At 38.5% G+C, this 15,424-nt stretch overlaps 1 protein-coding gene across 12 annotated transcripts in view; it reads left to right on the top strand.

The window, feature by feature from the left end:
• ENTPD5 (ectonucleoside triphosphate diphosphohydrolase 5 (inactive)) overlaps positions 1-15,424 on the top strand; it is a 48,215-nt gene that overhangs the window by 14,878 nt on the left and 17,913 nt on the right. For 3 of the 12 annotated variants that reach the window (XM_053889597.1, XM_019427119.2, XM_019427120.2), the window contains exons 4-7: positions 5,135-5,207; positions 7,041-7,326; positions 7,973-8,052; positions 9,563-9,706. In XM_053889597.1, coding sequence (XP_053745572.1) covers positions 7,110-7,326; positions 7,973-8,052; positions 9,563-9,706 — 441 coding nt within the window. In that variant the 5' untranslated portion in view covers positions 5,135-5,207; positions 7,041-7,109. Of the gene's footprint in view, positions 1-3,427; positions 3,768-4,122; positions 4,201-5,134; positions 5,208-7,040; positions 7,327-7,972; positions 8,053-9,562; positions 9,707-15,424 lie in introns of those variants that run through there. The other 9 variants (XM_053889598.1, XM_019427132.2, XM_019427130.2 and 6 more) reach the window with 8 other exon arrangements.

Genomic DNA, 15,424 nt, shown 5'->3' with positions numbered 1-15,424 from the left:
TTGGGCCAAGGTGGTAGCAATGAGTGATCAGAAGTAGTCAGATCATGGAAATATAATGAAGTTCTGGTTCTAACCGGCAGGAAACAGATCAAAAGTTCTTGGTCGTATATGGGAAGGAGATCAAACTACTGTAAGACTTTTGCATGTTGATGCCAGTCTAACTTTCCAGCTTCATCTCTGATCGTTCTTCTCTGCTCTACCTTCTCTTCCCACCCTCAAATCCATTTTTCTCTGGAGTCATTCTAGGTGACCCTTCCTGGGTGACCTAGTAGTTAAAACTGTGGGCTCTGGAATTAGACCGTCTGGGTTTGATTTCTGGCTCTCTTCACTTACTATATGGTCTTACATTACCTAGTTTCCTATGACTCAGTTTTCTCATTTCTAGAAAGGGGGTGTTATAAATAAACCTACCTCACAGAGTGGTACTGTGAGATTAAATGAGATGATGCATGTAAAATACTTAACATAGTGCTTAGCTAGTATTAAGGTTTCAATAAATACTAGCCACTATTATTATTATTACTTCAGATTGTGCTCCTTTGGCCACAGTCCCCTGCATTAAGTGCTAACCCTCTCTTCTATACCCTCCTCTGCTAATAGTGTACTTTCTTGCTTCTGAAATCCATATTACACATTTTTTGGGAAATAAAAAATGAAATCAAGCCATTCATAATTTACCTATTTCATATTTACCTATTTCATCTTTTTATAGTCCCTCTGGTTTTTATCCACATGTCTATATTATTTTTGTAGTTCTATTCATTTTTCACAGTCAGTTCAAATGCCATCTCATGATGCCTTTCCTAATCCTATCAATAGAGTTAGTCCTTAAGGCCCTGGGCTCTTTTAGTGTTTTTATGATTAACTTGAAAGTGTGGTTATTTGTGTCTATGTCTGTCACCTCTGCCAGACTCTGAGAATCTTGAATAAAAAAGTCTGTTTATTCATGTTTAATTCTCAAGCAACTACCGCTTGATGGGCATCAGTGAACATTTGTAGAATTAGACACTAGAATGGAGCCTACTAAGGCTTCCCACTTCAGTCTTTCTTATATGTAATGGCCAGAATCATATTTGTGACACTTCCTTGCTCAAAATCTTCAATGGCTTCCCGTTGCCTACAGAGTTTAGTCTAAACTCAGCTGAGTGTTTGGTGTGCTCTCCTGTCTGAATTGAATTTGCCCTTCCAACTTTATTTCCTATGACAGTTAGTCAAACTGATGTGTTCACTATTCCCCAGGGGCTTCCATCCCTTTTCTATATCCATGTCTTGAATCATTGTTTCCTGAAAAGTACTCCTCTCCTATCTTAGTGCCCCTTCTTAGGACCTTCCTCAAATGCCACTTCTTTTATGAAGCCTTCTCAGTTATTCCAGCTGTAAATAATATCTCCCTGTTTTAAAGTCTCAGAGCATGGCAACTGTGCTACTTGTCACCTTTTAACTCTACAGACATAGTTAATGGACATGTATTTATTTCCTGTTTACTGTAGTCTCTTAAAGGCCAGGTCTAAGATGATTCATCTTTGCATGACATACTTGTAAGTAGCATTGGCAGCTGATAATTTCTGGAATGCCTAAATGAATGAATGAATTTGTGAATAAATAGAATTCCTGGAATAGCATTACTATCCACGAGCTAGTTTTGAGGGGCATGGGGAGTTGGGTATGTGATAGCCATAGTAAGACACTGGGAAAGGTGGTACCCTCTTCCCCATTGCTTCTGTCTGCAGATATTATCAGTTCAGTTGTACCAAGTCAGTTAGAAATGTACTGATGTTGGGGCGCCTGAGTGGCTCAGTTGGTTGAGCGTCCAACTTCGGCTCAGGTCATGATCTCACGGCCAGTGAGTTCGAGCCCCGCGTCAGGCTCTGTGCTGACAGCTCAGAGCCTGGAGCCTGTTTTGGATTCTGTGTCTCCCTCTTTCTCTGACCCTCCCCCGTTCGTACTCTGTCTCTCTCTCTGTCTCAAAAATAAATAAACGTTAAAAAAAAATTTAAAAAAAAAAGGAAATTTACTGATGTCAACATGTTCCAGGCTCAGTACTTGGGTTTGGAAATACCAAAGATATCATGTTCCCTCACCTTAGACACTCTTCAAATAGCAAAGTGCTCCAGAGTTCTGGCCCTTGGTGTTGGGTATGTAGGTCCCAACTTATATTCCCAAATGAGGCATTGCTCACTGTACTGAATCTATTTCATACTTAAATTAGACCAGTTTTCCTTTTGCTTTACTTGACTAACTTTTGCTCTGAGTAGTTTGGCTAATCCATTTCCATAGTTCAGCTTATTTAAATTTTTCACTCTGGTTACATTTTAAACTTGCTTTGTATTTAATTTTTAACTTTGTTAAAGCTAGCTTTTTTGTGGAGCTCAGATGAATTGGCAGTGGGAGCTTCACTAAGACTTTTTGGTGGACCTTTCCAGTTACCTACTTGATTCCATTATTTTAAACTGTTGAGAAATCCTGTGTCATTTTATTCAGGTCAGTCAATACTTATATTTGTTTAGGGAAGGAATAGAAGGACTTAAATTAACAATCAGGTGTTCTCATGGAACTGTATAAGGAAAACCAGTCCATTCTTTGAAATATGATTCACTGCCTACAGAACCATTGTTTCTCACACCTGTTCTCTATTTTGGCTCTCTATACTTCATCTGTTTAATACTTAAAGTTCTCAGGATTCTCCTTGTGTCACTTCACCAGGCTAATTCCTACCTCTGATTCAGGACCCAGCTTAGGCCTCTTATCCCTTAAGGAGCCACCCTCTTCCTTCCCAACTCCATCCTTCCTCTGAGATGTAACTCGGTAACTCTGAGATGAGTTATTTGCCTCGTAGGTCCATTCCTATAACATTCTATGCATATTCCCATAAAAGAACTTACCACAGTATGTGCATTATAGCTGTTGGCTTACTTGTCTGTTTCTTCTAGTAAGTTGAAGTCTCCCCAAGAGCTGAGCCTATATCTAATCCCTCTTTTGTATCTAGGAGATAGCACAGTGTCTGGCATATATCAGACATTCAGTAAATACTTTTTTTTTTGAATATATGACCTTTTATTTATTTACTTTTAATTTTAAAAGAATATTTATTTATTTAAAAGTTTATTTGAGAGAGTGTGCACATATGTGCACAAGAGGGGCAGAGAGAAAGGGAGAAAGAATCCTAAGCAGGCTCTGCAGCTGTGAGCCCAGAGCTCAACATGGGGCTTGATCCTACGAACCACGAGATCATGACCTGAGCTGAAATCAAGAGTTGGATGTTTAGCTGAGCCACCCAGGTGCCCCACATTCAGTAAATGCTTATTAAGTAAACAATCCAATGCCCAGGTTTCTAAGTTCATCTCAAGGATAGAAGCTACCAAGGAGTGGACTAAGGTTGTAAAAACATGAAATAGGAGGGGATTAATAACATTATTACGTAGTTACATATTTTGTAATTATAAATAGAACATGTAATATCCTGTATAAAAATAGAGAAGTCAGTTCCTGATCAACTTCTGCCCTATAAACAATTCTACTAGTTGACACTTAACTATCATAAAAGTAGATGAACCAGACAATCATGTGTACCCAGAAAAAAGGTGGATAAGGGAGGAGTGAAAGATCAAGAAGGGAGTGAGTTAGCAAAATGCCACGTAGTTAGTTGCAAGCTAGCACAAAGGTGAACGTGGTTCATGAAGCTAGCTTGATTCTTGAAATAGGATCAAAGAGCAAAAGGCAACCAACAGTGAAAGCAAGGATTCACAGGAACAGGCAGACATGAGTTGGTGAGCACCCAAATGGGGCCTGGGTTCTGTGGGATTGTGGTCTGTCTGGGTGACATGGGAGAAGGGAATCTGGAGTGTGAAGCTCTGGGGAAGCTGACTAGGGAGTATTAATGTTTCCTATAGAGACAAAGATATATTGAAAAGACCTTGGAAGAAAATGAGAATAGTGACAAACACTAGCTGGCACCAGGGTCTCAAAAGAATTGAAGAGGGGACTTTATGGGGGTGAATAGGAGAAAGTGAGCAAGAGATGTTTGAGAAGATCAGTTCTGAAAGGAGTGAATTTCAGTATACTGATGTGTATACTCCCCAGTCTGTAGAAAGTAAACTTGACTATCTGTTTTGTTTTGAGTAGCATATAAAACATATAATTGACATGTTTGAAGAAACAATCTTGCCCTGGAAGTTTGGAATCGTGATCTTCCAGGGGAAGGTAATTAACCTCCTTTTTAGGAGGTCAGCTCTTATATTGCTAAATGGGTAGGATCCAATGCCTGAGTTATTGGATCACTATTCATCTTCTCAGAGTACTTATTCAGCACCTACTGTGTGATAGTACTGTTCCAGTGCCAGGAACACATCAGTGTATACAACAGACAAAAATTCCCACCCATATGTAGCTCACATGAGGATGGCAGAGAGCAAGGAATATGAAAAAAACCCACAAAAGTAGTAAACTATATAGAAGATGGAAAGTGCTATGGAAAAAAAAAAAAAAAAGCAGGGAAGGAAGGTAGAAGATGTGCATGTGGCCAGGTGGGCTGCAATTTTAAATTGAGTCGACAAGGAAGGTTTCAAGAAGGTGACATTTAAGCAAAGACTAACGAAGTGAATGAGCAAGCTTTTCAGGCTGCGGTTGTGTAAAAGAGGATCCCATTCTATACACTCTAAATGTAAGCCATTCTTAACTAACCTTAAAGAAAAATGAGATTGAAAGTGGTGTTACAAGGTAGGGATTAAAAGCAGAAGGGGCATTTTATGTTTTCATCCTTTGCTTTCTCTAAGATCTGTTTAGTTTCACACTAAACACCTGGTATGACTCTGCACTTTTTCACTTCATGAGAACAGATAACCTAGCATGCATTTTTTTCCATGTGAAATCTCTTTTGGCAGAAAAACAAATGTTTGCTTAGTGGAAATAGAAGCTGGAGAGATTTTTCAGAAACCACAATAATAGAGAAAAAAATGAGCCCTAGGAAGCCGCTCTGGAATTAGTTACAGAGGTAGAGGAAGGCTGGTGACTGGAGAGCCCTAAATGTTCTTCTTGAGGGAGAAAAGGGACCAAGGACTGGATATGGTTTGAAATCTGGACAAGGCAAGGATCCATTAATACTCCAAGAATCTGAAATGGTTGTTTCTGTTTTCAGTTATTTAGACTGATATACATGTCCAGTCTGTTTGCTATAAAAGAAAAATCAGCCAAAGGGAGTGATTTAAGATGTGAGTATGAATCTGGCCAAGCAGCTGCCCTATTTCAGTGTTGTTTTCCTGGGATAAAGTTTCCTTTGAGACTCAAAGTTGTGTTTTTTTTTTTCCCTAGCCAAAACCTTTATTCTTAACTATGGAATAGAAGTCCAGCCTTGAATTGTGTTCAAACTGATAATTCTAACTCTGCCTTTTAGTATCTCAGAACTACTGTAGTTATTTTTAAAAGTTTAAACTCTGAATGCAATTAACTTCAATTTGTATTATTTTTTTAAATGTTTGCTTATTTTTGAGAGAGAGAGCACAAGCAGGGGAGGGGCAAAGAGAGAGAGAGAGGATCCGAAGCAGGCTCTGTGCTGTCAGAGGAGAGCCCGATGCAGGCTCAAACTCGGCCCCCAGGCATCCCTCAATTTGCATTATTTTATACAATATGCCACCTGTGGGAAGAGAAGCATTTTGATAAAATGAACCCTAGGAGGTCAACAAACTTGAGAATGACTGAGAATCCTCAATCTATGCTCCAAATATACTGAGTATTCTGTTAGAGATAAGGGGACTGAACAATAGGAACTTCAGAATTAGATCTTATATAACCAGTTACTGTGACTTACATAAGGAGAAGTCCAGAGATGAAGGCTGGAACAGGACTCTCAAAACTTTTTTGAGCAAAGTGCATAAAGGGCCATTAAAGAAGCCTTACATGTTAGAGGATAGCATTGTTCATGAATACCAGGAGAAAATACAGCCTAGAGCAAAGAAAATATAGCTTATCCAAGAGACATTGTTTCATGTAACCCTACTGTAGGTTTTCAGCATCATTTGTATTCAACCTGCTATAATATACTGATCTAAAACAAATAATGCTGAGCACTAATGCTAAGATTTTTGTCTTTGCTACAAACATATAAAGAAATATAGGCAAGAACTTGCTGTAAGGGAGGCTTTGGGAATAATCAGAAAAAGAAAGATTGGCAAAAGTGAAGACTGATTTCTGATCAGGATTTCACCAATGACCTGCTTTATGACTTTCAGCAAGTCATTGAGCTTCTCTGGCTTAATTTGCTCATTTGCCTTAACTTCTTACAGGGATAACATGGAACCCTGAAACCTATGAAAGATGTTTTTTTAAACTGTAACAGTCAGCACCCCTGGCTGGTTCAGTTGGACTGGAAGAGCAATGTGACTCTTAATCTCTGGGTTACGAGTTTGAGCCTCACATTGGGTATAGAGATTACTTAAAGAAACTTAAAAACAACAACAACAAAAAAACCTATAATGGTCCATTTAAGTGTTTTTAAATTAAGTTGATTTCCCTAAAATGGGATTGTATGTGCAAACCCTGGCAATATTATTGGTCACAGGTAGCATTCCAGTAGCCTGATTTTTGAAGCCTGTGGACACCCTAATGCTAGTGACTTTATAACTTCTATGTAAATTTATAACTTTAATTCAGAAATTGAAACATAGGAAAAAAGACAAAAGAGAAGGAAAGTGGGAGGGTTATTATATGATCTAAAGACAAAATCGTTGAAATTGAAAGAAGACAATTAGACTCAACAATAAGAGCAGGGTGGCAGAGAGAGCCTTGAGTATGAGGGATCCACCTTACAAATGAAAGCAGAGAATGAGGAAATATATTTTAAATCCTAGTTTTCTATTGCAACAAGATACTCTAAAGGAAAAGGTGCTAAGAGCCTATGTTACTATGGTCTAGCTTGTTGTGCTGCTTATAAAAAATAAAGAAAGAGCACCTTGGGGAAGGGGGTGGGATTTCTGTAGTAGGTATTTCTTCCTTTACAGGTTTAAACAAAAGACGAGTTGGTCTATGTTTGTCTTTTGTCCTATAAGCCACTGCAGGTGTATGAACAGCATTGCTTCTGCAACAAAAGCCTAGACTCACCACATCTTGGGAGGAGAATGGCCACTGCATGGGGGACCGCCTTTCTCATGCTGGTGACATCCTGTGTTTGCAGCACTGTCTTCCACAGAGACCAGCGGACTTGGTTTGAGGGTGTCTTCCTGTCTTCCATGTGCCCCATCAATGTCAGTGCTAGCACATTGTACGGAATTATGTTTGATGCAGGGAGCACTGGAACACGAATTCATGTTTATACCTTTGTGCAGAAAATACCAGGTAAGTGCAACTCGTACCCTCATTGGTGCCTATTAATCTACACTTCAGCCTCTCCTTCTAGAAATGAATATGCTGAGAGTATGTGATATGAATAACAGAATCTTAATGCTACTGAATGTCTTTCTTCAGAGAAGATTTTGGACGATAATTGAACATATAGTTTAATTCAGTGTGAAATTAAAGAGATCTGGGTTGCCTGTAGTCTAAAACCCACATGTCCAAGAAATATAGTTGTAATTTGTCCTTTTCTCTAAAGGTAGTTGATACTTCGGATCCAGAATATTGAGAATATTGGATGTGGTCTTGAGAGAGGATCACTGTCATCCTTGGAGGAGATGAAACGACCCTGAGGATTAACTTTTTGTGAATTTACAGTGTTCTCAGGTTACATATAGAGCCTAAGAGCAGGAGTAGGAGCTAGGTGTCCACCCCGACAAATGGCAGAGGGACTCTCAAGAATTGCCTGTCATCTTCTGTCCCTTTACTCAATACTCCTACAAGCCACTCTTCACAGGTGGGATTACTTGGGATGGCTTGGAGGAATAGGTTAATCTAGTAGGTCATATGATACAGAACCCACTATCAGAAACAGTCTAGCTTTTGGTAATCAGCCATCTGTCTTCTGTTTTCTTCCATGGACAAAAAGGTCAGCTTCCGATTCTGGAAGGGGAAATTTTTGATTCTGTGAAGCCAGGACTTTCTGCTTTTGTAGATCAACCTAAGCAGGTGCGTTTTTTATAACAAGATGTTCAGATTCTCAGTGCTTTAATAACTTTACCACGCTGCTGCTGTTAAATACCTCATGCTGTTCACTACTGATATTGAGTCATGTGTAAGATCAGTTTTCTGTCCTCAGATATACTCAGCTATACTTGTACACCCCAAACTCACTAGGGCTTGGGCAGAACGAAGCAAGAATAGATTGTGGATATGCAGGGATGACACCTTTTTTTTTTTTTAGCAGATTGCTCCCTTTGTATTTACTGTTTAAGATTTTTGAGTTGAAGCCATCAACTGCATTGATTAATGTAGATGGAGAAGATAGACATGGAGTTCTCTATAAGGTATGAGGTATAAACATAGCAGTTGAGGAACTGTAGACCCAATGAACTTCATTTCAAAGTACCCTGATATAGGACAGATCATGTATACCTATACTCTAGAAATTAGGGAAGAACTCATGAAAACAAAAATCTTTGGTATTAAAGGATGTATAGAGAGTTTTGTCATGACTGTATTTCACATTCGAGCACCCATAACATGCCATACCCAGTGTGTCAGAGGCCATACCAAAATAGAATAAGGCAGAATATTGACCATTTGGTAGCAAATGTAAAGATATTGTTACAAGCATAGTCATTAACCAAAGGAAAAACTTCTATTAAAAATGGCTTGCGGTACATGACTGGCTCAGTTGGTAGAGCATGTGATTACTTAATAAAATCTTAGAAAAAAGAATGGCTTGAACTTGAAGACCTGTGAAGATGTTTTTTTTCTCAGCTCACTAATATGAAATGGTAAATGCGTCAGAAAATTGGGAGGTGTCAAAAACTGATTTGACATTTAGAGAAGATTTTGTTGTGGTTGCTAATAATTCTGATGATTTAGAGGTAGCAGCATGTTGTCAGATGTTCACTCGGGGAAACAGTGGATTTAAAATAATGGTTTTTAATTTCAGAAATTGAGTATCTACTCTGTCCTGTGCGTGTAGGTGGTATGATGCAAAAATGAACCTGGCAGGTTCTGTCCTTCCAGAGATCATAAAACCTGTAGCATGGTAATAGCCACACCAGTCTTTGTGTGCACGTACATGCAGTCTGCCGCATGCAATGCACTCAGCAGTTTTTCAGTGGGATGAGGCGTATCTCCCATCGTAGAGTTGAGGAAACCAAGTCCCTATATGAAGCCACAGAGCTAGCAAGCAAGTCTTCTAACTCCAAATCCGGTGTTTTTTTCACTGTACCCAACTTTCTAACCTGAAGCTAATTTATGAGACACAAAATAACAATCAGTTAAAATGACCATGCTATAAAAGAATAATTTTTGTTATTCAACCAAAATTAAATGCATTTTCCTTCAAAGAAGCCTACTTATCTAGGTTTCTTCTCCTGTAGAGCAGAGAGTGGTTGGAGCCCCCTGCTCCCTCACTCCTGTTATCCCCCCGAGCATGTTGAGGGAATAGACGGTTGCCACTAAATGAACTGTTCACTGTATGAGTAGGTCATCTCTTTTGAAGGGTGCTGAGACTGTTCAAGGACTCTTAGAGGTGGCCAAAGATTCCATCCCCCGAAGTCACTGGAAAAGAACCCCAGTGGTCCTGAAGGCAACAGCAGGACTGCGCTTACTGCCAGAACAGAAAGCCCAGGCTCTGCTCTTTGAGGTAATCTTCGAAGTCCTTTGCATCACAGATGATTATTTTTCCCTCTGTGAATATTTGCCTTAGGGGTGTTTAGCTCTTTGGAATGTGACTGCTACCTTTAGTATTCCACCATCGCTAAAGCACTCTGGTAACTGGTCTCTTGTTCTAGCTACTCACGTTTCTAAACGTTACTCTTGAATTTATACAACTTTTCCTAAAGAATTTTAAAGTATTTCCTGTCCATGATAGTCTTAACTCTTCTAACTTATTAAAACAGAATCACAAAAATTATTTTTAGCCCACTTTATTGAAGTATAACTTAAAATGTGTACATTTTCAGTGTACAGTTAAATGAATTTTGACAAATTCAGAAGTTTCCTTATATACCTTTGCAGTCAGTTTCCTCCTCCCCTGAAGCCAGACAACCACTGATCTGCTTTCTATCACTGTAGATTAGTTTTGCTTGTTCTTACATTTCATATAAATGGAGTTATACAGTTTATGTTCTTTTTTTAATGTCTTTTTTTCTCTCAGCATAAAGGTTTTTTAAATTAAATTTTTAATTTTAATTCTAGTATAGTTAACATACAGTGTTACATTAGTTTAAGGTGTACAATATAGTGATTCAACAAGTCTCTACATTACTCAATGCTCATCATGATAAGTGTGCTCTTAATCCCCTTCACTTATTTTACCCATTCCCCCTGCCCCCACCTCCCCTCTGGTAACTGTCAGTTCTCTATAGTTAAGATTGGTTTGTCTCTCTCCTTTATTTGTTTTTTCCTTTGTTCGTTTGTTTTGTTTCTTAAATTCCACATATGAGTGAAATCACTTGGTATTTGTCTTTCCTCTGACATATTTCGCTTAGCATTATACTCTCTAACTCCATTCATGTTGTTCCAGATGGCAAGGTTTCATTCTTTATGGCTAAGTAATCCATTGTGTGTGTGTGTGTGTGTGTGTGTGTGTGTGTGTGTGTGTGTGTACACACACACATATGTACACACACACCATATCTTCTCTATCCATTCATCAATTGATGGACACTTGGGCTGCTTCCATAATTTGGCTATTGTAAATAATGCTGAAATATAGAGGTGCATATATCCCTTTGGATTAGTGTTTTTGAATATTTTGAGTAAATACTCAGTAGTGCAATTACTGGATCATCAAGTAGTTCTATTTTTAACCTTTTGAGGAACCTCCATACTGTTTTCCACAGGGGTTGCATTCCCATCAACAGTGCACAAGGATTCCTTTTTTTCTTACATCCTTGCCAACATGTTGTTTCTTTTGTTTTTGATTTTAGGTATTCTGATGGATGTGAGATGATATCTCATTGTAGTTTTGATTTGCGTTTCCCTGATGATGAGTGATGTTGAGCATCTTTTCATGTGTCTGTTGACCATTTGTATGTCTTCCTTGGAGAAATGTCTGTTCATGTCTTCTGCCCATTTTTTAATTGAATTATTTGTAGGTTTTTTGGTGTTGAGTTGTATCGGTTCTTTCTATATTTTGGATACTAACCCTTTATCAGATATGTTTTGGCAAATATCATCTCCCATTGAGTAGATTGACTTTAGTTTTGTTGATTGTTTCCTACACAGTGCAGAAGCTTTTTATTTTGATGCCCAATGGTTTATTTTCCCTTTTGTTTTCCTTGCCTTAGGAGACACATCTAGAAAGATGTTGCCACAGCTGATGTCAAAGAAATTACTGCTGGTGCTCTTTTCTAAGATTTTTATGGTTTCATGTCTCACATTTAGGTCCTTAATCCATTTTGAGTTTATTTTTGTGTGTGGTGTAAAAAAGTGATCAGTTTCATTCTTTTACATGTAGCTGTCCAGTTTTTCTAGCACTGTTTGTCAAAGAGACAGTCTTGTTCCAATTGCATATTCTTTCCTCCTTTGTCATGACAAATGATTAATTGACGATGTAATTGTGGGTTTATTTCTGGGTTTTCTATTCTTTTTTTTTTTAATGTTTATTTATTTTTGATAGAAAGAGCATGAGCAGGGGAGGGGCAGAGAGAGAGGGAGACACAGAATCCAAAGCAGGCTCCAGGCTCTGAGCTGTCGGCACAGAGCCCAACGCAGGGCTGGAACTCATAAATCATGATATCATGACCTGAGCCAAAGTTGGACACTTAACCGACTGAGCCACCCAGACGCCCCCTGGGTTTTCTATTCTGTTCTATTGATCTATGTGTCTGTTTTTGTGCCAGTACCATACTGTTTTACTACAGCTTTGTAATATAACTTGAAGTCTGCAATTGTGACAACTCCAGTTTTTTCTTTTTCAAGATTGCTTTGCCATTCAGGGTCTTGTGTGATTCCATACAAATTTTAGGATTTTTTGTTCTAGTTCTGTGAAAACTGCCATCGGTATTTTGATAGGGCTTACATTAAATCTGTAGATTGCTCTGGGTAGTATAGACATTTTGATAATATTTGTTCTCATCCATAAGCATGGAGTGTCTTTCCATTTCTTTGTGTCATCTGCAGTTTCCTTCATCGGTGTTTTATAGTTGAAAACTATACAGGTCTTTCAACTCTTTGGTTAGGTTTATTCTTAGGTATCTGTTATTATTATCATCATTATTATTATTCCATTTGAGAGAGAGTGTGACCGGGAGAGAAGGGGGAGGGAAAGGGGGGGGGAGAGAGAGAGAGAGAGAAAATATATCTTAAGCAGGCTCCATGCTCACTCAGCATGGAGGCCAACTTGGGGCTTGATCCCATGACCCCAGGATCATGGCCTGAGCAGAAATCAAGAGTTAGATCCTCAACTGACTGAGCCTCCCAGGTGCCCCCTTATTATTTTTTTAATTTGTTTTTTTTAACTTTTATTCATTTTTGAGAGACAGAGATACAGCACAAGCTGAGGAGGGGCAGAGAGAGGGGGAAACACAGAATCCAAAGCAGGGTTCAGGCTCTGAGCTGTCAGCACAGACAGAGCCTGATGTGGGGCTCAAACCCACAAACCATGAAATCATGACCTGAGCTGAAGTTGGACGTTCAAATGATTGAGCCACCGAGGTGCCTCTTGATGCATTTGTAAATGGAGTTATTTTCTTAAATTCTCTTTCTGCTGCTTCATTATTAGTATGTAGAAATGCACACTAATATGCATTAATATGATTTGTGTACATTGATTTTATATCCTATAACATTACTGAATTCATTTGTCAGTTCTAGCAGTTTTTGGTGGAGTCTTTAGGGTTTTCTGTATGTAGTCTCATGTTATCTGCAAATAGTGAAAATTTTACTTCTTTACCAATTTGGATACCTTTTGTTTATTTATTTTGTCTGATTGCCGTGTCTAGGACTTCCAGTACTATGTTGAATAAAAGTGATAAGAGTAGACAGCCTTGTCGTGTTCCTGATCTTAGGAGAAAAGCTCTCTGTTTTTCCCCATTGAGTGTGGTGCTGTGGGTTTTTCATATAGGACTTTATTATGCTGAGGTATGTTCCCTCTAAACTTCTTACTTTGTTGCTGTTTTTTATCATGAATGGATATTATACTTTGTCAGATGCTTTTTCTGCATCTATTGAAATGATCACATGGTTTTTATCCTTTCTGATATTGATGTGATGTATCACGTTGATTGATTTGCAAATATTGAACCACCCTTGCATCCTGGGAATAAATCCCACTTGATTGTGGTAAATGATTTTTTTTTTAATGTATTGTTGGATTTGGTTTGCTAGTATTTTGTTGAGGATTTTTGCACCATCAGAGATTTTGGCTTGTAGTTCTCTTTTTTTGTGGTATCTTTATCTGGTTTTGGTACCAGAGTAATGCTGGACTTATAGAATGAATTTGGAAGGTTTTTTCCTCTTCTATTCTTTGGAATAGTTTGAAAAGAATAGGTATTAATTCTTCTTTAAATATTAGGTAGAATTCACCTGTGAAGCCATCTGATCTCAACTTTTGTTTGTTGGGAGTTTTTTGATTACTAATTCAGTTTCTTTGTTGGTTATCCATATGCTTGAATTTTCTGTTCCTTCCTATTTCAGTATTAGGAGGTTATATGTTTCTAGGAATTTATCCATTTCTTTGTCCAATTTGTTGACATATAATTTTTTATAATCTCTTATTGTTTGTATTTCTGAGATATCAATTGTTATTTCTCCTCTTTCGTTGTATTTTTGTTTATTTGAATTTTCTCTCTCTCTCTTTTTCTTATTTTTAATGAATCTGGCTAGAGGTTTATCAATTTTGTTGATCTTTTCAAAGAACCAGCTCCTGGTTTCATAGATGTGTTGTTTTTTTTTTTTTTCCTATATCATTTATTTCTGCTCTAATGCTGTTTCCTTCCTTTTGCTGGTTTTGGGTTTTTGTTCTTTTTCTAGCTTCTTTAGGTGTAAGGTTAGGTTGCTTATTTGAGATTTTTCTTGCTTCTTGAGATAGGCCTGTATTGCTGTAAACTTCCCTCTTAGACCACTTTTGCTACATCCCAAAGATTAAAAAAAATTTTTTTTAATCTATCTTTATTTTTGAGAGAGAGAGAGAGAGCAAGCAGAGAAGGAATAGAGACAGAGGGAGACACAGAATCCAAAGCAGGCTCCAGGCTCCAGGCTCCAAGCTGTCAGCACAGAGCCTGATGTAAGGCTTGAACTCATGAACAGTGAGATCATGACCTAAGCCGAAGTCGGTCACTTAACCGACTGAGTCACCCACGTGCCCCTATTACATCCCAAAGATTTTAGACTGTTGGGTTTTCATTTTCATTTGTCTCCATGTAATTTTTTATTTCTTTTTTGATTTTTTTCAATTTAAATTATTTTTTATTTTTTTTATTTTAGAGAGAGCACACACGAGCGGGGGAGAGGGGCAAAGGGAGAGAATCTTAAGCAGGCTCCACACTCAGCATGGAGTCCAACATGGGGCTCAATCCCACGACCCTGCGATCATGACCTGAGCCGAAATCAAGAGATGTTCAACCAACTGAGCCACCCAGGTGCCCCTCTTCTTTGATTTCTTGGTTCACTCATTTATTGTTTAGTAGCATCTCCGCATAAAGCTTTTGAGAAGAATCATGGAATTTTAAGTGTGAGAGATTTTTAAAGATCATCCATTTAAATTTCTTATTCAAGTAAAAAATTTAAGTAGAGAAGTTTTTTAAAACTCAGTATTTTTAGCATTATTGTGCATACTTATTTTGCATAAAACATGCAAACTCTAGGGGTGCCTGGGTGGCTCAGTTGGTTAAGCATCCAACTCTTGATTTCAGCTCAGGTCATGATCTCGTGGTTTGTGAGTTGAGTCTTGCATCGGGCTTTGTGCTGATAGTGCGGAGCCTGCTTGGAATTCTGCTTCCCTCTCTTTCTGCCCCTTTCCCACTTGCTCTCTCTCTCTCTCTCAAAATAAATAAAAAATCAACTTCAAAAAAATTATTGAAGGGGGGGTGCCTGGGTAGCTCAGTTAGTTAAGTGTCCAACTTTGGCTCAGGTCGCGATCTCACAGCTTGTGAGTTTGAGCCTTGCGTCAGGCTCTGTGCTCACAGCTCAGAGCCTGGAGCCTGCTTCAGATTCTGTGTCTCCTCTCTCTCTGCTCCTCCCCTGCTCATGCTCTCTCTTTCTCTCAAAAATAAACATTAAAAAATTTTTTGGGGTGGCTCAATTGATTGAATGTCTGACTTTGGCTCAGGTCATGATCTCACGGTTCATAGGTTCGTACCCCACATCAGGTTCTGCGCCTGGAGACAGCTCAGAGCCTGGAACCTGCTTGCAATTC

The sequence above is a fragment of the Panthera pardus genome, unplaced genomic scaffold, assembly GCF_024362965.1.
Source record: "Panthera pardus isolate Hobbes unplaced genomic scaffold, ASM2436296v1 HiC_scaffold_24, whole genome shotgun sequence".
In the NCBI taxonomy this organism is placed as follows: domain Eukaryota; kingdom Metazoa; phylum Chordata; class Mammalia; order Carnivora; family Felidae; genus Panthera; species Panthera pardus.
This window is presented reverse-complemented; position numbering and strand designations above follow the sequence as displayed.